Genomic DNA, 25,660 nt, shown 5'->3' with positions numbered 1-25,660 from the left:
AGAGGAGCGTGCGATTTTTGGGGCATTATTGACAGTTCAGGGGTAGCAACCGACCCAGACAAAGTCAGCGCTATCAGAGCAGTGACAGAGCCTGATTTGATGATGGAGGACGGGGTAACGCCGTCCCAAAAAAAGATTAAATCATTCCTCTGAATGGTGTTGTATTACCAGAGATTTATCCAAAACTTTTCCACTATAGCTAAACCCCTGTTTGCTTTGACAGCCACGCCAAGGGGCACGAAAACTCCAGGGAAGGGCGCTGCTGCGTTTGAGAAATTGGGTCCTGGGGAGTGGAGGGAGGAACACAGTAGGGCCTTCCAGCAGTTAAAAGCTGCTTTGGTGAATTCTGTTGTACTGACACATCCTGATATCAGTCACCCATTTATTTTGTCCACTGATGCGTCCTTGGATGGGTTGGGTGCTGTGTTGTCACAGGTCACTGAGGGTGAGACTAGGGCCCGGCCGATTGCTTTCGCTTGTAAAGCCCTTACGCGCGCTCAGGCCAAGTATCCTGCTCACCGCTTAGAGTTCTTGGCTTTGAAGTGGTCTGTTTGCGACAAATTCAGCCACTGGCTGAAGGGCCATGATTTTGTTGTATGGACGGACAACAACCCCTTAACTTACATTCTCACTAAGCCTAAACTCGACGCATGTGAGCAGAGATGGGTCTCTAGGTTGGTGCCCTATCGGTTCAGCATAAAGTATATACCTGGCAGTAAGAACATAGTGGCCGATGCTTTAAGTCGTCAACCTTTCATCCACAACCGTGTCAGTCAGCGGCTGCTGAATGAGCCCTACAGTGCGTTGCTCGAGGAGGCACAACAATTTGAAAGGGACACAGTGCAGGATGCATTCAGGCTTAGTGGTGATATTCAGAGCACTGGAGATCCTCCTTGCGTAACAGCAAACAATTGTCCGCTTTCCAGTGCTGAGGTATCTGCGGTGCTAGAGGGTCATAGTGACTGTGAAGCAGGAGTACAATCAAGAGCAGTTTCTTTAATTGCCCAAGATACCCAGCAGTTGTTGCCTCCTTACCATTACCAGTCTTCTCCTTGGAAGAACTCCAGAAGAAACAGCAGGAGGATCCTTGTCTGTCCAGGGTCCTTTTTTATGTCAGTAGAGGTTAGAGAGCCTCACGTCGTGAACATGCCGGAAAGCCGTATAAGGTGCTCAAAGTTCTGAAGCAATGGGACAAGTTGAAGATACTTGATGGAATATTGTATCGTACTCATAAAGATAATTTGACGGGAAAGAAACGGTTACAATATGTAGTCCCTTCTTCTTTGATCACACAGGTCATGATGGGCGTTCACGACGAAGCAGGCCACCAGGGCCAAAATAGGACAATGTACTTGATGAGGCAGAGATTTTTTTGGGTCGGGTTGGAACATGACGTTCGCGGGTATGTGAAGTGTTGCAAACGTTGCGTCGTCAGTAAAACACTTGAACCCGAAGGCAGAGCCCCACTAGAGAGCGTGAAAACGTCGATTCCAATGGAGCTAGTATGCATTGATTTTTGGACCGCGGAAAACTCCAAAGGTCACAGTGTAGACATGTTGGTCGTAACTGACCATTTTTCCCGGATGGCCCATGCCTTCCCGTGTCGTGACCAGTCAGCAAAGCAGGTAGCGCGACAGCTGTGGGACGATATTTTTGCGTGTATGGTTTCCCTGACAGGATTCACTCGGATCAGGGGGCTAATTTTGAGAGCCATCTGATCCGAGAGTTGCTGCAGGTTGCCGGGGTGAAAAAGTCCCGAACAACTGCTTACCATCCAATGGGAAATGGCCTAGTTGAACGGTTCAACAGAACCTTGGGCAGCATGATCAGAGCACTTCCACCGAGATCTAAGGAAAAGTGGTCACAGTTGCTCCAGACACTGACCTTTGCGTATAATTGTACTGCGCATGAGTCCACAGGTTATGCTCCGTTCTACTTAATGTTTGGTAGAATTCCAAAGCTACCTGTGGATGTGATGTTTGGCAATGTTGAAAGAGACTGCGACATTGTCGATTATGACAAATATGTAAAAAGAATGAAGGATGACCTGAAAGAGGCTCTGACCATCGCTCAGAGGAACATTGATGCCAGTCAGCTATGTCAGACCGAGTTGTACAACCAAAAGACAAAGGGCTGTAACATTGAGTTGGGTGATCAAGTTCTGCTGGCTAACAAAGGTGAGCGGGGCAAGAGAAAATTGGCGGACCGGTGGGAGTCCACGCCCTATAGGGTAGTTGCGTTGAACCCTCAGTGCCATATTTACCAGATACGTAACACCAAAACTGGCCATGAGAGAACCGTTAATCGGAATTTGTTGTTGCAAGCGAATTTTCTGCCCCTGGAATTGGAAGAACCAGAGTTATCTGAGATTAGTGGGGGATCTGCCCTTGGGAGTAGGAATGTGTTTGTGGATGATGATGTTGGTCCTGGATCAGAGTTGTGTTCCGTGTCCGAGCGAGTTGCTAGTTGGGTGGAAAAGACACTAGCTTCCAGGGATCCTCAGCAGAGGTTGCCCTGCAGGTCTGACAGTGCTGCCTCATTGGATGTAATTCCTGGGTCGTCGGGACAGGGACAAGTACTGTCAAGGGATGATTGTACCAGGGAGGACAGCAACGTAGGCAGTCCAGATGAGGGATTGAGTTGTGATTCTCACAGTGCATTATCTGAGATCGTTCTTCATGATCGTCGTGTTTCACCTGTTGGAGACATTGAGCCACCTCCCGCCCAAGGGGACAGGGGAGTTCGTACAAGGGTAGGATGGTGAAACCTGTAAACCGACTGATAGAAAACATGAATCAAACTATCAAGACTCTGAGTCCAGTTGGTGAGGTTATAAGATCTTTATTGAAGTTGTACAGTGAAGGTGTACAGTGAGTCAATGATTCTCAGTACATCTGTTGTCCCAGATTTAATAGGAATGGTGTTTAAGGCACCTTTTGTGTGTTATTGCAGTGGGCCTGATCAACCCCCTGCTCTCACCTTCCCTTTCAGAGGGAAACATTTTTTGTTGCACAGTGTTTGGGACAACAGTTGGTCTAGTTGTGTATACCAGTATATACTATCTCTGTTACAGTCAAAATTTGTGAAGTTCAGAGGGAAAATGTAAATGGTGTAAATAAGTCATTGATTTAATGTGACTTCTTGTTTTGTTTTTTTTTTCTTTCTTATATTGTATTATTATTTATATATATAATATTATTTACTGCTTATATTATGTTTTTAACCTATGGTGTTCTGTAATAAGATTAAGATAATGAACTTCACGAAATTTTGTTCGGGTTAATATTCATAAGTATAAGCATGTTTAGTTAGCTGACTTTTTCTCGGGTGTTTGTTTCCTGAGGGAGTGTCATTAGTGGAACACTTTCAGAGTTTTCCCTCGCGCACATACAATATCGTCAGTCTGATGTACGTGAAGCTGACGAGTGCGTGGGTTGCTCACTTCTCTCCGCAAATATTGCTGGTATGTTTTCATTCTTGTAAAATGTGCATGATTTTGACTCTGTAAGCGTGATTGAGCAATAGGCGAACCAGATTGTGTTGGTTTTAATGATGTGAGTTCATTTATAATTCGAATGTTATTAAATTCGTCATGATGCTAACTAGTTAGCATTTTGTGCTCAGAGTGTGACCAGAGTGAGAGAAGCTGATGCACTTTTATTCCACTGATGATCTCTCTTCACTTCATTCAGGTATGTTGTTAAAATAGTTCTGTTTCATAAAGAAAAGAGGTCTGATTTGCTGTTAATGAGCAAATATTGCACGTAAATTGTGTTAAAAGGAAATAGCCTAGTTAATGGCTTGGGAGGCACCTGGTGTAGTTTACGCGTGTAACGGTGCTAATTATATTGAATGTTTAATTTCATTTTTGGTACATAAGGTGAATAACTATTGATTTATATTTATAAACAGTTTATATATTAATTTTTCTTAATGTATTATGTTACGAAGTATAAGTACATTATTATGCTTATTGCTTGTGTAATGTTGTCAGTCTGATGTACGTGAAGCTGACGAGCGCGTGGGTTGCTCACTTCTCTCCGCAAATATCGCTGAGTGTGACCAGAGTGAGAGAATCTGATGCACTTTTATTCCACTGATGATCTCTCTTCACTTCATTCAGATTAAAAGTCATCGGATCTCATCATTTAGTGGTTGTGTGATTCTTGAGCGATGGGTGACGGGACCAGACATGCTACATTTGCATTGCAGATTATACAGTTTTCTGTTGCTACGTGGGCGCTCAGTTTTTTTCTGACATTTAGCTTAAATATAAAGATTCAGCGCTTAACATAAGAAATTTGGTTGTCTCGACAACCGATGCTAGACTAAGACACACTTTTCTCATCTCCTCGAATGCAAAAAAAATACAGTGCTGTATTATAAATACAAAAAACATGTACTTTTTCAATCAACACTTCTTTATTTACCTAAAGTCTGCAAACACGCTGAGATACTTCAAACTGCGCGCCGCACTTCATTCACGAGAGAGGCGGGATGAATAATACGGTTTGACTGACAGTTTAATGAGCCAATGGCGTCACGAGGTTTAGTGGTGGTGACGTCGCTTACTGACCCAGGATCAGTGATCCGTAGCAGTTATATTTCCGATTTGAGCTTAAAGTATAGAAAAATATATAGCTTTTAGCTTTTGTTGACGCTACCGCGCTACTTGATCAAAATAAGAGCTTAGCTACTAAAAAGCTATTTGATTCAGAAAACAGCGACGCTACCACCACGCTACTGAGAAATGTAGTTAAGCTAGTAGCGTCAACACTGCCCAACACTGTCAATGCAGCTGTAATCATAACATCATATACAAAACAATGACAGGGAATATTTAAAACATTAGCTGATCTATATAGAGACAGAGGTTCTTGCAGACCAAAACATTTATATAACACTTAGTTTCTATGTAATATTAGTGTAGGAATAAAGCGTTGAGTAAATTAGCGTAAATTACCTGCACCGCTGCCACATTCAAAGGCGTTTCATCCTTTCCAGTGATGTCGGTCTGTCTTCGTGACCGTCTATAAAATCATTGTCATTTATTATGTGAAGGTACTGGCACATTTGTTATCCTTCCACTTGCTAAGAAAAACATCTTACCGCAGATGACTGTTTGTTCAGCCGCAGTCATTGCTCAGACTCTGCCGTTAGCGCGGGTGTGTTTAAATTTGGCGCATGCGCAAAAGCACTATTGTGACATTCACAATCGCTCATGTATTTTAATGAAATGCGTTTTAGTTCATTGATGATGAGAGCACATATGGACAAACAGTTAAATGAAGTGTTTTTTCCCCCCTCAATAACTCTATAATACATTCCTTTTACTACAAGTAACTTGTAGTAAATTAGTATATGGCATTTTTTGAACAGGTTGTATATTCATCTTTTTCCCCCAGAAAACTGAATTGAAACAATTAATAAAGTTAAGCAAAAAATAATTATGTTATATGATTTACAATAAGCAGTATTTTAGGCATATATGGTTAATAAACTAGCATAATTCAATATATACATTGGTAACAAATGGTCAAAACATAGAGTACCATGTATAATTTTGATATATATTGTTAACATATATGGTCATATCATATAATACAATATACCATTTTAATATATATTGTAAACATATATGGTCATATCATGCAATACCATATAAAAGTTACCCATATATATACTTTCAATATATGTTTATATACAAATTGTACTATGGGAAATTCATATATGTTATAAACATATATCTACATATATCCAGAAGATGGATATATGTGATAATAATATATTGCCCTATATTTAACATATATGAGAGTAGCACTTCTGATATAGGGACATATATGTCATATATTACATTTCCATATGGGAGGTGACAAAAAGTAATGCAAAAGTAACATAATGCATTGCTTTCTTAAAAAAAGTAATGCAATTAGTTACTTTTGTGTGGTGTAATGGAATATTGTAATGCTTAACTTTTAAAAGTAACTTTCTCAACTATGACCATAACCCTTTTGAAATTAAAAGACCATCCATTTCAAATACTGTGTTGAAAATACTAAAGTTAAAATTCTAAAAATGTATAAGGGAGCTGTGTGTTTTAGCAAGATTGATCGATTGGCTTTAATGAGCATTTGTACCTTTTGCTATCAACTGACCAGGACTTTTAGAGAACAGTTCACAAATTCAATAGAACAGAAGCAAAATAATAGTTTATTTTTGACTGGCAGTCATAGATGTAATTCGGCTTGTGTTATGGTTGACGTGAGCTCTTTATTGCTTAATGAAATTTAAGCATGAAGAAGCATTCAGAAACATTTTGAAAATAATAAATAACATGCAAACATGACTAACCTTTGATCCTTTTATACTGCCACACAGATCACATTTAGCAGAAAAGGTAGCTTAATAATGCTGCTGAAATTAATGATTGAGAAAAAAAAAATGAATAGTATTTAGTGTGAAATGACTGATATGCAGATCAGTTTATTCTGTATTCAGATTCTCATTTGTCATTGGGGTTGATCATAAAACGTCTGGTTCCTTCCAACAACCATCCTAATCTCCTCCAGCAGTTTGTTTTTGTTGTTTGTAATGTTTTTTCCAGCGACTTCCATAAGATTAGTGATCATCTCAGCGCTGTAAGAAGCTTGAAAAGTGCGATAGTCATCCCGCCATTGATTAAGTTTATCTGAAGAAACAGCAGCATATTTACATTGGAACAAATTATTTCATGATATTTTCAATTCATTCAAGAAATGTTAAAATGTAACTTGCCTCCACAGTTGACCACATTAAACAGAGGGATGTGAATCACAGTTGGAGCATTTTTGCCTCTAAACACATAGAAGTCCTTTGGTTTGTTCTTATCTTCATCGGAAACTTTGACTTCAGGGAAAGGGATCTTTAGTTCCCTGCATGTATTAGCAGCTCTCTCCACTGTCTGCAGTGAAAAAAAATATATATATCAATATATAGGCTTCATTACCAGCAAGTTTTTAAACAGTATGATCAGTGTAAATTGCTCTTATTTTGTTTATAGATCTAAGGCACTGCCCTTCAGAAGCTAGATGAGAAATCTGCATTTTTTTTTCTAGACAAAACAGAAAGAATGTACACTGATCATCTTGTTCAAAAGTTTTCACCCCCAGTCATAATTCTTTCATAATAAGCATCAGTATGAGTTTCCCGTGAACTTTCAGATATCAGTCTCTCAAATTACTTCATGACCACAGACATAAAATTCATAAGGCTATTGATTTTGGGTTCTTCAGTGATCTGTTGAAGATCTGTGTGAAGATGGGGGCCAGTTGGTCAGCATAAACTTTTAAGACTTTAAGACTTTTAAGACTTTTGAAGCACCATCTAGGCCTGAAGCTTTCCTAGTCTTCTGTCTTCTATAGACCCGGTTCCTGTACACAGACCTTAAGCGCAGGTTGAATGTATGTGTAAAGTGCAGGATAGAGACTGGGCTTTTCAAACTGGCAGTAAAACACATTTAGATCATCAGCCAGTTGTTGATACTCCACAGACTCTGGGAGTGGTGTCCTGTACATGGTTTCCCAGACCAGTCCATACTGATGCCGGGTTGTTGGCTCAAAACTGTATTTTCAGATTTTCAGAATAGCTTTTTTTTTGCCACTCTGATCTCCTTTGTTAGTTTGTTTTTGGCCTGGTTATACAAGATTTTATCCCCACTTCTGTAAGCATCCTTTATGGCATGACAAAGCTATTTGAGTTTCACAGTAAACCATGGTTTATTATTATGATAAGAGGGACATGGATCCTTTATTGTAGTGTAACAGGGATCCAATATATTACTGTCTCTGGTGGGACATGTAACGTGCTGTGTATTTTGTCAGTTCACAAGAAAGATTGGCTTTGTTAAAATCTCTAAGAATGATTAAAAGAGAGTCTGGGTACCCCTTCTCCATTTCAGATCTTTTTCAGCGTTGGTACATCTGAGCACCACATTTTGTTTGGTTGCACCTCTGACTAGAATGTCCAACAAAATGTCTGAATAATCCAAAACTGAAAACATATAGTCTGGGATAAAGTGCATCCATCCAAAATAAAAAAGTGCCTCATATGGCTCTGGGGGGTGAATAAAGGACTCCTGAAGCAGAACGTAAGAATCACTTTAATCTAGCTTGTGCCAGCTGGTCGTACAGAAGCAGTTCTGGGCGGATGACGTAGGATGTCAGCGTTGCGCGTCGAAGTCTTGCACAAACCAACATTTGTTTACAGGAGCTAAGGATGCAAAGTTTCCTTAGTTTAGCAAAGGAAAACCAGTGTCCTCTTGGTTTGTATCTAAATCCTTAGACATTTTTCTTTACAAGTTCTCATTTTGAACTCGCTTAATCCATGACCACGCGATGACATCAGACCCTAATCCCAAAGTATTTAGTGTCTTCCGTGTTTACCTCACTCCATAGCATTTGTTACTTCCGAGTGGCACATCCGCAAAGCCTACGTCTTACATTATCTGCCCAGAATTGCTTCCGGATACAACCATCCAGAGCAAGTTAGATTAAAGTGATTCTTACGTTTTAAATATGGATATTTTTCTTACAAAAAATGCATCGATTTGCTACAGGAGGCCTTAATTCACCCCTGGGAGCCATGTGAGGCACTTTTATTATGGATGGATGCACTTTATTAGACTTGTTTTGGACTGATGAAGAGAAACACCTGCCTATCCTATTCTAAATCTTAGAAATGCCATGGACAATTTTTAATATAACTCTGATTGGATTCATCTGATAGAAGGAAGTCATATACCCCTAGGATGCTTGGAAGGTGAGTAAATGATGGGCTAATTTTCATTTTTGGGTGAACTATCCCTTTAAGGAGTTTGTCTCTGTTAACACTTATAGAAGAAGAATCACTCAACATCGAACAAACAAACAAAAACGGGCAGAAGAATTGCGGTGCTTAGCGCCATGGCTGCCATTCGTGGTGCCATCTCATTTAATCTATGATTGATTAGATAATTTGTTAATCACCAGTGTGTAGTGTTTTGAGCGCTTGTGAAACAAATGGTTCAATTGATTCAAAGCTTTGGGTTTGTTTCTCCCATCATGACACGCATGGGCAAATAGGAAATTATCCACAAAATCCGTTCTGACAGGTCTAAAATATAAACAGTTACTACAGAATTACCATAGTTATTCAGAGTAAGACAGAAACACAGTTTGGAAGATGGGTCTATTATTCTTTAAATGTTGTTACTGTAGCTATAAAATTAGCATTTGCGAATTTGTAAATAATTCTGTTTGTATAATAACCAGGCCTACCGTGAAAGGATCGCCTTGACTGAAATCCAGGGAAATTATGAGGTCAATGTCTCTGTCTTTTCTCAGCACTGAGAAGTAGGGTGAGTTGTTCAACAGTCCGGCGTCTTCATAGTCTCTCGTCTCATTTTGCAGAAGAGCAGGGGGGACTGCTCCATCTAATCCATCACAGTGTAAAATGAGTCTCTTTATTATTCTCATTGAATTGCATGTTTTTAGCATGTCTGTTCTCACCTGTCATGTTGTGGAGGAAGTTATATTTCCTGCCCCAGATCCACTGAGCCATGCATTTACAAATGCTAGCCCACGCATCTGTAAAACAGTTATACTTACATTTTCTAAAGTTCTTCATTTCTTTAAACAATTCTTATTTTCTTATCAAGAACTGTTTTAGCTGTAGTTTTTTTTTTTTTTTTTTTTTTTTTTTTTTTTTTTGATGATAAACATATAAACCTGGTTACTATGTATTTAAAACACATTACATTTATTGGTATTATTATTATGAAAATCTGACTTGATATAAATCAAAAATTTAAGTTTTTTTTTTTTCATATCAGAAAAAGTTGAACTTACCAAATGGCCAAAAATTGATCCGATCACTCAAATTGTTGCACACATTTATGGTATAACTATTCATGTCCTGTTTTTTTGGTCTTTTATCCAAAGTTTCCATTTTTTTAATTGAAAACTTCTCTGTTTTGCCTTTAGAGAGGTCTGTAAGAAAACGGGACATGACAAAAGTGGGTAGATATGATTGCATTATTATTGCAGAGTTTCTTTTAATGTTACCTTATCCATGTTTCTTATGAACATCTTGGATGACAAGGGGGTGAGTAAATTATTTGTAAGTTGTTGTTCTGGAAGTGGAGTTCTCCTTTAAAAACCTGATTTCTGATCATTTAAAAAAAAAAAAAAAAAAAAAAAAAAAAAAAGCAGTGGTGTAATGTAACGGTGAAGTAATAATTCTTTGTTACAGTACTTAAGTATTTTTAGGGAGTATCTGTACTTTACTTCAGTTTTTATATTTCAGCCAACTTTTACTTTTACTCCACTACATTTGCTAATTAAAATGTATACTTTTACTCTGATACATTGTGTGGTATACAGCATATCTTCTGCGATAATATGGTAAGTGTTGTTGTAATGATGTGTGATCTGACATTATCAAGTAGGCTATATCACCAAATCACACATGGAGTGCACGCACTTTGATTTATTAAAGCTCAAAATTCCTGGCATTCTAAATTGTGGATGACAAAAACGCATATGTATGCTTTATATTTATATAATTTAATATAGTTAACTAAGTACCGTTTTTCTGCAGATATCTGCATGATAACACATTTAATAATCATTTTATACAAGAGCAACAAGTCACTTACATTTAGAGATAATATTGCTTGTTTTTGCTCAATTTTGCCAATGAAAATCGTTCCAAACTAAGAACACAGCACAGGGTTTCGCGTCTCTGAGCAATGAACGCTGTTTACTTATGGACTGAATCAGCTTTTTGAATGAATTGTTTGATAAAAATGATTCAGTGATTCACTCATTAACACAGTCAAATTTTTTACTAAACTAACTTTGTTACTAAATGAATCAGCCGTTTAAATGAATCGGTTGAATCTCAATGACTCACTCATTAACAGTCACTTACTGCTGTCTACTGGCGGTTTTAATTTCACATTTCGACTGTTAGAATGATGAAGCACCGGATGAAGTGCTTCTTATTCTTACCCAAAAAATACAAAATGGAAAAAAATGTTAAAACGAAACACAATCTTGCTACTCAAGCTGTGTGTAAATGTTATATATATATATATATATATATATATATATATATATATATATATATATTTGCTTCTTTTCCATTTTGCTTTTACTTGTACTTTTACTTACAATACTTAAGTACGTTTAAGATACAAAAAAAAAAAAAAAAAAAAAAAAAAAACTTTTAGTACTTAAGTACAATAAATACCACGTACTTTAAGACTTTTACTCAAGTAATATTATAAACGGTGACTTCAACTTTTATCAAAGTCATTTTCTGGTAAGATATATGTGCTTTTACTTGGCCTTTTATGGCCTTCAGGTTCTTTATACAGCACTGAAAAAAGTTTTGGACTGCAGCTTTAAATGCAAATATGATGTAAATTCATTTTAGACAGAATTTCATGTCAAAAAATAAAAGGTATCTGTTCTCACTGTGATGTGTAGGCCTAATGGTTTACCGTTCAAATTTGCTCTGATGGATTGGTCAAGACCAGAAGTATCTTTGCCATTCAAAGCACAGATATTCATGTCCACAAGATCCATGAGCACCTGGTAAGATTTGTCTACAGGTAGGGAGGTTGGATCATGATGTGAAGCAATCCCAGCAGGTTCGAAGCTTTCTTCCACTACATTCATCTCTTCATGTCCCCCTGCAGGCCGTCCTGTGCAATATATATTGAATGAAAATGAACACACTGCAACCTCCCACTTTTAATAAAATATTAATTTGTCCCCCACAATTTTTTCAGGCAAATATGTTCACGTAAAGGTTTTCAGGGACCAGCGTCAAAAAATCATGTTTAAATTCAAAGAGAAAAGATAGTCTATGCGTTACCTGACATTTTATTTGTATACAAAATGAAGCGCTATAAACACTACGAAGTGCTAAACACTCTTGTGCAGTGCATGTTTCATTCATACTCGAAACCGGAAGGTGCGCTCTGGCAAAAGGTCCAGACTCATAGAAGTAAAAACTTATGATGTGCCAGGAAATCTTAATATGGACAAAGGTAGGGCCCTGTGAAATCCGTTTTATTTTTTCCCAAGTTCTGTTTTATTTTTTCCAGATTCTGTTTTTTCCGTTTTAATTTTTCTGGATTCCATTTTTTCCCATTTAAATGTTTCTCAACTCCTTTTTAATGGTTAAATTAAATTTTATTAATCAAAGAGCATGTCTAATTAATTAAAATCATGAAACTTATACAATTTCACATCAATGACATGTTTAGGGCCCTATGAAATGTTTTATTTTTTCTCACCATATGTTTTATTGTTATCAAATTCTGTTTTTTAGCATGTCTAATTATTTGAATGCATACTTCATTTATCTTAAAATAGCCTTATGAAAGTTTTTTGTCAAATGAAGACATAACATTAATTTATTTTATCCTTTAATTATTGAAAAAGTTTTTTTGCAAACAAAAAGGAATTTACTATTAAAATTAAAACATGGAAGAAATGTGAGATTATCACTGCGAGCTTCAAGCATGCTTCAGTATGTAGTAAACAAAAGCGCTCGCCTGCTCAATTCATTAAAACAGAGACACGCAGAACATGCAGGATTCACATTTAAATGGTATTTTTGCGGCGTAATATTTACAGATACTAGTCCATATTGCGATTTGATTTAAGTGTAATGACCTACTTTTGATTAATTCATTCAAACTTTGACAAATTCCGTGACATTCCACGTTATTCAGTAAATTCCGCTTTTATGACTGGATTCCGCGATTCCATCTGCGTTTTTCGCATCGCGGAAATCATAGGGCCCTACAAAGACATCCAGCGATCGCTGTAGCTAGGCTGAATAAAAAAAACATAAAGACAATACATGCACGATTGCAACAATATATGATTTATGGGTGTTTTCCAAATCATCTCAAAGTAATAATGTCTCTGAACAATGCTGTGCTAACTGACAGCATTCATTACAGTAGCCAGTGTTGGGTAAGTTACTCGAAAAAAAAAGTAATTAATTACTGGTTACTAATTACATCTTCAACAGTGTAATTAAATTACTGTACAAATTACTCTCTCCAAAATGTATTTAATTACTTATTACTAATTACTTTCTAAATCTTATATTAATTAATAGACTTGAAGTGATTCTTTTAATTCTTTCAGATAAATAATACATAACTACATAATACATAACTACATAAATTATTCTGGTCACACTTTAGATTAAGGGTCCAATTCTCACAATTTACTAACTGTTAACTATGACTTTTGCTTAAGTATACTCCGAATTACTGCATATTAATACCAAGTAGTTTTTAAGTTTAAGAATTGTGTAAGATTAAGGATTTAGAATAAGGTCTTGGAGAATATGTGCTTTTTGAGTAATAATAAACAGCCAATATTCTAGTAATATTAATGCTAATAACTAACAAGTTAACAGTAAGAATTGGACACTAAAGTGTTACCAATATTCTTATTAACGCTCCACATAAAAAACATGCATTTTGATGTTGAATCCACTATTGTATTGTATATAAATGTTCTACAGTCTATTAAGTTCAGTTACATAAAGAGCAGCTGTAATTAAATTTACCAAAATTAAGAGTCATCCCTTACTTTACTTTTTTAAAGGAAAAGTAATTAAATAACAGTAACTAATTATTTAATTACTTATAAAACATTTTTAAATAAAAATACTTAAATACTTTAGTTATTAATTTAAAATAATTAAAAGCAGTAAGAAATGCTTTACCTTCCCTCATGGCCTCAAATACTGTTTCTCTTTCTTGAAAGATACCTGAAAAATATAACAAAAAAAGGATGGTAATGAAATAACTATTAACTTTAAGCAAACTTCAGTCCTCAGAAGAAAAAAAAACACCTTTTATCCTTTCCCAGATACTTTTCATAATGTCCTTTTCATCTGCTAAAGCGCTGCCACAAAGAGCTGCAGAAACACATGATATCAACACACTTGAACTGTGGACATTTTGTAATGAAAGAATTGAGAAGTGACAAGGATGTGTCTTGTGGCAGTTTTATTAATTGGTAGCTAATTCGTGTGAATCATAAAAAAACGTAAGCTACATTTTCAGAAAAAATAAGCATAAAAATAAACCATAAATGGTTTTCAATTTCAGTTTGATCATTCATGCATCATAGTGAGTAAAAATAATACAGTCATATAAAATTGTGGCATTGGAGCGCTTAAAACATTCAGCAGGAATTTAAGTTAAATTTAAAACATTTTTATTTGTAATGAAGTTAGTTTGGACTATATCAAAAATATATTACAAATTTAAAATAAAAAATAGCATAAATAGCCAGGCTAATTAGTTTTATGAAACAGCAAATGATACAGACCTCATGCACAGAAATGTTTGATACTGTATTTAGACTAACCCATTTTCATTTTTTTTTTTTTTTTTATTGCAGGTACAGCATGTCCAATTCACCCTCATCGTTTTTCTTTGAGCCTTCGTGAAACTGGCTGCCAAAGTGGCAGGTGTCCACAAACGCTCCAGTGAGGGAATAACCTGCTTCATATGGATTGATCTCAAACCAGGGGTCTGCAGACAGAAAACATGTTCATGTAACTACTGACACAAGCACATTAACACTTTATCTTTTTGTTTTAAATATCACAAGCAGACCTCCAGTTTTACTCTGTTTGCATTGCTTGTCAATCACTGTGTAGATGGGAAATGGGTCTTTCTTGTGATGTTTCCGCTGCTCTGTGATTGTCTGTTCGTCGATCTATAGCAAACACATTTTTGCAGCATCATGTTATTGCATTGTAAGTAGACAATTGTAAGACACACAGTTTTTTTTCAGTTGCCTAATCCTTAATAAGGATTGCATCTTATAATTATTCATTTAATTAAATTAATATTTCTGTAGGATTTTGTGGCCTATAAGTCTACTATAGGAGATGCTGGACCTTTTTTTACACACTGAAATGCTGCATTGCCATAATAAATAACATAATAACCATATTTTAATGGTTTTGATGTTTACCCTGCATTAAATTACAAAATATGCAACTTGTTTTCAGTAAAAATGATAATGAACCAGTAACAGTTTACTATACAGTGGGACTAATATGCATTTCATGCTTAACTATCGCACAGGTAATCATGAGTTCATGTATAACTCATGAAGAACTAAACCATATATTAATAATTACTGCATCAGCAACAAATAAAAAAGATTATTAATTAAGTAATCAATAAACTGTTATCATTGTAATTGTTAACATGTTATATTAACTAATAGTGTAAATTAATGTGTTAATTACAGCAGTGGGTTGAAGCCATGCATTTAAATTTCTAGTTGTCTGCTTTAATTAATCATCAGCGAATGATTTGCAAAGGTATCATCATGTTATGACTTTACTTGAGGCACACAACTAGTTCAAAATCCATAACCAATTAACTTATCAATTAGTTAATAGTTCTGTGTTTCAACAAGTAATAAGTCATAACATAATTGAAAATCTAGTTATCTCAATATTTAATCAAAACACAGTGTTTTCATGGCGCATCATCAATCTGCCATATTCGTGGCACTAAATGTAAATGCCACTAAACTGACTAAGACTTGTATATTTTGCTGATTATTGTTGCTGAAAATGGTCAATTACTGTCATGTTTTGGGCTGTACTAATTGGTCGGACTGGGAAAAAGATTTGGAGTACTATAGACCTCCAAACATTATGACAAATCAAGGAGAAGGTTGCAAAAACTGTCTGAGGAACAAAAGGCGTTTGTGGTCGGCCAAACTGAACTAGGATTTCTAGAGGATTTTCTTTACAAGGATAACCGCTGGATGTGATAACTAAACCTACCATTTGTAGTTTTTTATTTTATTTATTTATTTTATTAAATGGTGATCATTTATATCAAACAGTAAAGTATTAAATGTGTATATTGAAGTAAATTAGAGACTGTAATATAAAAACACAAGTTGGCTGTCTAATAACCGAAATTAGGACGAAACATAGTTAAGAACAGCCTAAAGTACCATGAAAGGTCAAAGGTCATTTTTTAAAATGAATGCATAGATATTAGAGGTAAAAGATTATGTTTATATTACAGACTTTGATATAATAACCAGGTGTATAATAGCACAATTTAGGACTTAAATTTCAGAGAAAAAAAGGCCCGAAAACAGCCATGAGTGGTGAAAGGTCTAAGGTCATGACTGGCGAATGTCAAGCATCATGTTCTACCAGACTTCCCTTCTAAAAGTTATGGCAAACCAAACAGATGTTATCCTCACACACTTAATTAATACTGCTCGTACTTATCTTTACCACCTATTAAAAGTTTGTCAAAATATTGTGCACTTTCCTGCTTCTCTACATGATTTAGCCACTTCCACACGTTTTTTTCCCGTGGTTTAGACAGCATAAATTAGCAGAACAACTATTCAGTAGTACATGCAATCCATGCTGTTGTTTACATCTGAATACTGCCAATATGGCCATGCATCCAGTTAACTGGATATTTATAATTTTCAAAATTCTAAATAATTTATCAATAACATTTAAACCTGTAAAATCAATCCCTGGTTATGAATATTTACAGACCTCTTTCACATATGGTGTGACGAACAACACTGCCCAGACATCAGTCAAGCTAAAGAATGTTTTCCCATAGTAATATTTCTTCAGTTTCTCCAATTTGTCTGTCAAGCTGACTCCTGGACCACTGAGTCTCTCGATGATTTTGTTTTTCACGGTGTCTAGTTTGGTGGACCAGTCTGGTTCTTGGTATAAGGAGGCCATGCACCTTCAAAGAAGAACATACTGCTGTCATTTTTGACATTCAACCCAATTCAATCTCTGTGTGTTTGTTGTTTCTCAGGGTTCGTACCAGGTGGATCCAGAGACTCCGCTCAGATAAAGGATGCAGTCCAGAAGACCTGCTTTATCAAGCTCAACCAGGGATCCCAGCAAACCCACCATGGCTCTTTGTCCTCCTCCAGAACCCAGTAATGCAATGTTTGGCACCTCATCCTGAAACACACACATAAGTCAAACGAATGTCTTTCAACATCATTTGGCAGATTCGCAAGTGATGCATACGTTGGTAAGAATATTACACTTTATTCCTGTTTTGCATATATTACTCAATGCTTACATAAGCACCTTGCAACATTTTGTAAGAATGTCCTTTTCTCTTTTTTTGCAATCACATGACCTTTTATTGAGTGTGTTGAGGGAAAAAAAGAGGTAACTGTGTTAAAAACTATTTGAAATTTGGAGTGGAGTTTGTCAACATTAACTACATCAGATTGCAACATTGATTTAATTTTTAACATTAAATGCATTTCAGTTATTTTCAGTGTTGTTTTAATGTAGAATCAGTTTACACAGTCAATTTTTTTTTAAATTTCACCATTAACTCAAAGGGATGATGAACTAACATCACCTTGGAGAGGAGAATGGGGTAAGATGAGCCAGTGGGTAAATTGAGTCAACTTACCCTATTATAAGACACTAAAGTTAAATTAAATCTCTAAAGTATAAGCTGATATTTTATTTTGTTATTACACAACTGGTTTGGTTTATCAATGTACAAGTGCAACAAATCCTTCTCTAATAAAAAAACAGAAGATGCTTTTCTCCACATTATAGTCATATATTTTTCCACCTGTAGTCACTAATTTTCTGTTTCGACATTGCAGAAAAGCTACCATGCCAGAAATCTTTTGACTAAAATGTTTCAGTGACAATTATTGTGTCATATTGTGACACAACATATTGTGTCAGAAATGCAAACAATTTAAGGTATTGAAATTTAAACTTCATTTGGTTGCTTTTACGTTATTTAAGTTAGCTTTAAGAGAAGAAATATGTCTGTTTGTAAAAGAAATTTTGATTATTTAATTATTTTTTTAAAAAAAAGAAAAACTATTAAAATGCCAAATGGGTTTGAATCAGATTCATTCAGATGGACAGTTCACACCCAGATTGTGCATCTTACCCACTGACCCTAATCTGTGAGCCACAGGTACACTTTTTTTAAGAAGCCATATTTTTACAACCCTTTGTCGTAGATACTTTCTGATAATTTAAAATGATAGGAAACATCCTGAAATTACTTTAGATACTTTAGATAATTTTTCTTCTGCCTCATTTTACCTTATTTTGAGGTCCACATGCAAGCTAAAAAAATGGCTTCTTACCCCACTCTCCCCTACCATTATTTATTGTTATTAACAACACACCATTGCTTGCTACCTGGGAATGGCATCGATCTTCACAATGAAGAGAGTGAACTTGACTCTGATGTTTATCTTTTTTATCGCATATAATTTGTAGGTCATTTCAATATAAGCAGTTGGAAATATGAAATATACGTTTATGTTTTACCTGACTGCATTGAATTTGAAGCTTCTTCAGGGTTTGGAAAACAATGTTTCTCCTGCTGGCTATAAACTCCTGCTCGCTCCCATTCAGTAAGGGCTTGATTCTCACCTCACCTCTGAGGAAGCCAGAGACAGACAGACAGTCAGTGCTGATCTGACTTATTTGATGTATTTGTGACCCTGGACCACAAAACCAGTCGTAAGTAACACGGGTGTATATCTAGCATTTGCCAAAAATACATTGTATGTGTCCAAATGATCTATTTTACTTTTATGACAAAAATCATTAGGATATTAAGCCAAAAATCATCTCATTCTAAGGGGTTGTTCCTTTAAATGCAAATTAGCTCTGCTCGCCCCACCCCTCTATTCTCTCTGTGGAAAGACGGGCTTGTTTTCATTAGTCGCGTTTAGCCGCTAAACGTCCTAACTACCATGTTATAAGGAAAGGCGATCGCAAAGATTCATAAAAAAAAGGCTTATACACACTTCTGCTGTAAGTGAAGCCGGATCACGAATTATTTGTGTGAACATAGACAGATATATGTAGATTGGGAGGCGCATTCCATTCACAAACAAACGTAATCTACTGCATTTTCAGCGGCTCAGATGTGGGAGTAAATGACGACCACTATGTTCATTATTACATCCAACAACACAACACCTCAATCGCTCAATCGGAGATATTCTTGTCTAATTTACATCCCTGCTCCAGCATTGAGGGCGGACTGTTACAACTGATCTGAGGTAAAACGCTCATGTCAATCAACTATGGTGGGAGCGACCTCTGTGGGTGTGACGGCACAACGACAGGCATCTGAGAACGGCTCCATTTGAAAAGGGGGATATTATTTTTACAGATTAATTAAAAACCACTGCATGGATTTTTATCATTATAGGGTAGATTTGTACTTACACTGCCAACACACATTAATGTTCAAACAACATGAAAAGGAGAAATTTGTTTCCGATGACCCTTTAAAACTTAGTAATAGAACTTCAGAGAACTTTATTTTGACAATTATAATTTTAAAGTTTTTGCACACTCAGATTCCATATTTTCAAATAGTTTCCAAATATTGTCCTAACAAACCATGCATCAATGGAAAGCTTATTTATTCAACTTTTCAGATGATGTATAAATCCAAATTAAAAATAACCCTTATGACTGGTTTTGTGGTCCAAGGTCACATTTAGATATCAAATATTCTAGAATTCAATGCAATTAAATCTGAAGTTAATTTTACTCAGTTATTCTCAGAATATAGCAGTTTGTTGTAGTGTAACTGTGCTATTTTACTGCTTCCATGATTCTAGGAATTTGAGCAGGATTACATACCTTGTCTGGGGTTTTGTTTCACTCATCTGTAAAACAAGAGAGTGAGTCAAGTTCATTTTCTATTATTTAAGATTAATCTTTTTGAAGATATAGCAAATCAGTAACCTCTGATAGGTTGTTTTCAGAGAATTATGATAAACCAAAGTTGAAAACTTTGTGAAAAACATCAATATTCTGCATGCATCAAAGTAAATACAAATGTAATGTATAATAGGGAAATGTAAATAAAGTAGAAAGTATGTGTGAAATTTGAATTCCAGCCAAAAATGTAAACACGTTTGACCAATTTAACATTCAAATAACGGTAAAAACATTATCTGAAATATTTAAAAATATATATTTAATTATTTTAAAATAAAATATTACATGGCCAAAATATCACTGCAGAAATCATGTAATTTTGCATCTTTATAGTTTTTACAGTCAGATTGATAAATGTTCCATTATTGGTTCAAAACATCAGTAGTATGTTTCAAACATACAATTATTTATAGTATTTTTCAATAATGTTGTAAAGATTGTGATGCATAAAAGATGTAAAACTTTGTCACACTGAAATATGAATCCCACAAATATATATTTATATGACCTTTTGATACTGTGCGGGTCACTATCAAGGTTGTTGCATGCTATTTATAATGAAATGAAACATTTAAATTTATATAAAGCTTTAAAACATATACTTACTATTTCTGTACACCTTCAACACCACAAAAGCAACACAGCAGTCCTTATCTTACATATTGCCAGAAGATGCTCTTATAAAGGACTCTGAAACTACATTGCAAGTCCAGACATCTTTCTGAGGGTGAGGCTGTGAATGATGAATGACTCAGTCATTCAGTGAGACCAGGAAAAGTATGATATTCCCACCTCATGCACCTCACCTAGTTACTGTGGCAGGAAACAGGTTGTTCCGTTGTCTTTTCCAGTAAGAACAGGGAATGTGTTCTGCTTATTACCAGCAGAACATGTAGTATATTGTTGCATAAGGAATTAGGTTTCCATCATAAAATTAAGATTTTATCCTTGATTGCATACATTGTCGTTTATGGTGTGCCAGGGTTTTGATTTCAAATGACAGATTTCAACTTTTCAGGTAATGCCTTGAGAGATAAAATGTGAACCTTGACTGCAATGAAAGTTGCTTGGGATAAAAGCATTTGCAAAATAAATAAATAAATAAATAAAAGTAAATGTAAGAATTGGTGCACTTGTTTGCAGAAGAGATGTCAGTGAGATACATAAAATGTGATGTGAAGAAAGCAGAAACATAAAAGGTATATCTCACATTGGATAATAATAAAACACATACAATGTTACAAATGTTTTACATTTTTGAATATCAGACATCCTATTCTGTTTTTTTTTTTTTAAAAAAATATCAAAAGTTCATGAGAGTCATTTGTTCATGAATTAGCTACTTGGGTTTTGCTCTGTGTTTTTGATTTGCTAAAAAAGAACCAGTTCACAGGAGTCATGCCCATGTCCCCTACACATGGGGGGTAGTAATCTGTCGGGAGTCAGAATTCGGCATAACACCGGTCCATGAGAGTAATTTGTTCATGAATCGGCTACTAATAGGTTGCACTATGTGCTTTTGATTTGCTAAAAAGAACCGGTTCATGAGAGTCATTTGTTGGTGAATCAGCTACACAGGCGGTGCTGTGTGTTTTTGATTCGTTAAAAAGAACCAGTTCATGAGAGTCATTTGTTGGTGAATCGGCTACTCAGATTGCACTGTGTGTTTTTGATTCACTAAAAAGAACTGGTTCATAAGAGTCATTTGTTCATAAAACGGCTATGCAGGTTACACTGTGTGTTTTTGATTTGCTAAAAAGAACTGGATTAATTTGTTCATGAGTTGTCTACGAATGTACTAGTTCCAGTTCATTCATTCATTCATTCAATCATTCCTTATTGTGATGAGTGCAGCCTTTCACATTACACAGTACTTTTCATGTCATCACATTGAATCATGGTGATGGAAATGTGCATTTATACACATAGGAGTGGCAAAGTTTTTTTTTTTTTAATGGACATATTAAATGCTTCAATTAAAAAATTTGATATATTAATGTAGCCTACCAAAACAGCAGTGGTGGAGGTATGAATTATGTAATTAAGTAGTTTTTTCAGGTAATGAAAGAAGTGAATGAGCTAATGCTGCATTCATGGCATGCCATACTTGTCAACACTCTTGTTTCTCCTGGGAGTCTCCCGCATTTCACACCCATCTCCCGCCCCCTCCCGTGTTGTTGTTTCTCCTGGGGAATTCCCATAATTTGTACAGCCCAAAGCTCATTAAATGAATCATCACATAAATATATTATTTCAAAGTTGTCCATTTGCAAGATCTTGTATGAAATGAGAATTTAGATATAGCACATGACTTTAAATCGTGTTCTACTTGGAGCTGTTCACATACTTGGACTCACACTATCAATGCCTGAACATGACGCCTAAATGAAACTGAGCTGTTCAGGTAGTACAAGTTGCAGTTCTCAGAAAACACCCAGTTTACAAGTTGTAAATACGAGTTCTACGGGGATTCATAATTACAACTTGTGAACTGGGAGTGTCTTTTCTTGCAGTGAGTGGATACTAACTTGAACACCTCTGACTGGCCATCAGATTCAAGAAGTCGACAGACATGTCTGTGATTGGCTACATTGCTCAGCACTATAGAAACTTCTTAAAAAACAGAAACACAAATACAAACTAGATAATTTGCCAAATCTGTTTTGCTAACATGCAATTATTACAGCTTCAACTGATGTTATGATAGTAATGTTGAAATATTTAAATATAATAATAATAATATTTAAAAATAATATTTAAAATAAAAATATTAAAAATAATAACAATGAATTTCTATTTAACTAAATTCTAAAATGTAATTTATTCCTATGATTTCAAAGCTGAATTTTTAGCATCATCAATCCAGTCACAATATCATTCAGAAATCATTCTAAGATTCTGATTTGCTGCTCAAAGAATATTTATTATTCTTAATAGTCAAAATTCCACCTATACTCCGCCAAAAAAAAAAAAAAGTGTCTTCACATTTAACATGGAAAAACAGCAATAAGAATGTAGGCTTCAGCTCTGTTGGCCGATTTATGAGAAAAATAAAACAATGTTGCCAAAGTTATAGGCAATAGTTATAGTTATTTTTTTTTTAACATGCATTCAAATATCTTTTTGTGTTTATTGCGTACTGCAATTATCGAAAAGGAAAAATCATTGATTCACATGCCGCTTGATCTGAGGCGAATATAGCTAACTCACTACAAATTAAACAACGTAAAAACACATTTGTTGTTTGTATTTTATCACAGAATATATAGCCTGAGACTTTAGCCACAAATAGGTAATGAATGGACTTCAAAACGTTAAATATTATTTCCAAGCATTTATACCATAAATAAGACAACTTGCAAATTCTCACGTAGCGTTATATACTTAACAAAAATCAACAAGTTAACTTGTTGGAGCCCATAATGATGGGGGCCAGTGCGCCACTGGTAAAAATATTTAACAATATTACAGCTTTTGCTGTATTTTGGATCAAATAAATGCAGGCTTGGCGAGCAGAAGTAGAACAAATATTACATGTCCAAAATATAAAAAAAAAAAAAATTAAAATGTATACAAACTTTTATGATCAGTTTTAATTTGCATTTGTGCTGTTTGATATCTAAAGAGTGGGACAAAAACAATTTTTAGAGAAGTTTATTAAGTGGAACAGAAATAATGAGTTTTTATAAGTGCAATGTGTGCTCATAATATTAATGATGCTATTTATTGCCTAAAAAAGTTAAGAAACAGACAAACAGCAAAAACATTTTGAACATCAAACAGAAATAAAGTGCAAACATGACTAACCTCTGATGTTCTTATACTGCCACACAGATCATATTTAGAAAAAAAGCATAATAATGCTGATTCTTCTTAAGTGATTTTTGAGACAGAAAATAAATTGATAGAATACTATGCATTGTAAAATGACTGATAGTCCTATGCGAAACAGTTTAGTCTACATTTAGATTCTCCTTAGTCACTGTGTTAACTTTATTCATGTTTGTTTTGTTTTTCCATGATGACTGCCTTAATCTGTTTTATCAGTTTGGCTCTGTTATTTGAGATGTTTTTTCCAGCAACATCCATAAGTTTACAGATCTTCTCAGCGCTGTAACTAGGTTGGGTCGTCTTATATTCGTCCCTCCATGTCCCAACATTACCTGAAGAAACAGTAACACACTAAAATCAGAACATGAATCATATTTCAGCTTTATTTAATTAGACAATCTTAACTTGCCTCCACAGTTGACCACATTAAACAGAGGGATGTGAATCACGGTTGGAACGTTTTTGCCTTTGAACACATAGAAGTCCTTTGGTTTCTTCACATCTTGACTGGGAATGTAGACTTCAGGGAAAGGGATCTTTAGTTTCTTGCATGTCTTAGCAGCTTCTTTCACTGTCTACAGTAGAAAATTACAGAAATGAAATGATTAAAAGGCTTTTTATGTAATAGCCTGACCTTTAATTTATTTACAGATATATAAGCAGTCATAAACCAGCTTTAATAAAGAAAGAAAGTCACATGGGTCATCAACATGAGGGGGAGAAATGATTAAAGAATTAAAATTTCTAGGAGATTCATTTTGAATAGTCTTTTATGAGAGTAAGTGTGCATTGATATAGAGAGAATTATATATGTGTATAATACCAAGAAAGGATCGCCTTCACTGAAATCCAGGGAAATGATGAGGTCAATGTCTCGTTCTTCTCTCAGCACTGAGAAGTAGGGTGAGTTCAGAAACAGTCCGGCATCTATATAGTCTCTCGTCTGACTTTCCCGAAGAGCACGAGGCACTGTTTTATCTAGAGGGTTCACAACATGAAATCAGTTTCTATTATTATTTACATTTATTTACCAGGTAACAAACAAGTCAGTTCTTACTGTTTATGTTGTTCAGAAAGTCATATTTCTTGCCCCAGTTCCACTTAACGGCACACTTGCAAATGCTCATGCAAACATCTGTAATACAAACACACTCTTCTGAATAAATCTTCACTGAACTTCAAAAGGTTTGATTGTGATGCCTTTTTAAAGGGGTCATCGGATGCCCATTTTCCACAAGTTGATATGATTCTTTAGGCTCTTAATGAAAAGTCTATAATATACTTTGGTTAAAAAATCTCAATGGTTGTGTAAAACAAAACACTTTTTACCTTGTCAAAATGAGCTCTGCAAAAACCATCCCATTTTGAGGGATTGTTCCTTAAAATGCAAATGAGCTCTGCTCACCCGCCCCCCCTTCTCTCTGTGGAGTGACGAGCTGCTCGGAGAGGTTGTTTACTTCAGCTGCATTTAGCACGTTTAGCCCTAAACTTGCTAACTAGCACGCCACACAGATAGGCATCTGAGAACGGCTTGATTTGAAAAAGGGGATATTATTTTTACAGATTAATTAAAAATCACTGCATGGATTTTTATCATTATAGGTGTGTACATACACTGCCAACACACATTAATATTCAAACAACATGTAAAAGTGAACTTTGCATCCAGTGACCCCTTTAAATTCTGACTGGAAGCTTAATGGCTAGTAGCCTACATATTAGAGACAGTTCAACTTACCTAATGGCCAGAAATTGTACGAAAATCTCAAGCATGCACATATGTCTAAGGTGTACTTTGTCACACGCAGTATTGCAGCTTCTTTATCAGCAAGATTCAGTTTTTCCATTTGAAAAATAGGCTGACTTTTGCCTCCAGTGAGCTCTGCAAAAGAGGGGAACATTTGTAATTTGGCTTTATTACAATCATCTTGTTTTATTTACTATTTTTGTTGACCAAAACAGATATGTCACCTTTTAAAAATATGTTAAACTGCTTAAATTGTAATCGTGC

At 35.4% G+C, this 25,660-nt stretch overlaps 1 protein-coding gene across 2 annotated transcripts in view; it reads right to left on the bottom strand.

Annotated features, from left to right (window-relative positions):
• Positions 1-6,182: 6,182 nt before the first annotated feature.
• Positions 6,183-25,660, bottom strand: part of LOC127160695 (cytosolic phospholipase A2 gamma) — a 45,983-nt gene continuing 26,505 nt past the window's right edge. The window contains exons 1-14 of one of the 2 annotated variants that reach the window (XM_051103346.1): positions 19,738-19,763; positions 18,403-18,514; positions 16,901-17,043; positions 16,615-16,816; positions 14,678-14,780; positions 14,455-14,593; positions 13,906-13,973; positions 13,777-13,821; positions 11,522-11,725; positions 9,864-10,004; positions 9,525-9,602; positions 9,294-9,448; positions 6,775-6,940; positions 6,183-6,688 (exon numbers count right to left, since the gene is read on the bottom strand). In XM_051103346.1, coding sequence (XP_050959303.1) covers positions 6,510-6,688; positions 6,775-6,940; positions 9,294-9,448; positions 9,525-9,602; positions 9,864-10,004; positions 11,522-11,725; positions 13,777-13,821; positions 13,906-13,973; positions 14,455-14,593; positions 14,678-14,780; positions 16,615-16,816; positions 16,901-17,043; positions 18,403-18,514; positions 19,738-19,763 — 1,761 coding nt within the window. In that variant the 3' untranslated portion in view covers positions 6,183-6,509. Of the gene's footprint in view, positions 6,689-6,774; positions 6,941-9,293; positions 9,449-9,524; positions 9,603-9,863; positions 10,005-11,521; positions 11,726-13,776; positions 13,822-13,905; positions 13,974-14,454; positions 14,594-14,677; positions 14,781-16,614; positions 16,817-16,900; positions 17,044-18,402; positions 18,515-19,737; positions 19,764-25,660 lie in introns of those variants that run through there. The other variant, XM_051103345.1, reaches the window with a different exon arrangement.

This window comes from Labeo rohita, unplaced genomic scaffold (genome assembly GCF_022985175.1).
Source record: "Labeo rohita strain BAU-BD-2019 unplaced genomic scaffold, IGBB_LRoh.1.0 scaffold_432, whole genome shotgun sequence".
Classification (NCBI taxonomy): Eukaryota; Metazoa; Chordata; class Actinopteri; order Cypriniformes; family Cyprinidae; genus Labeo; species Labeo rohita.
This window is presented reverse-complemented; position numbering and strand designations above follow the sequence as displayed.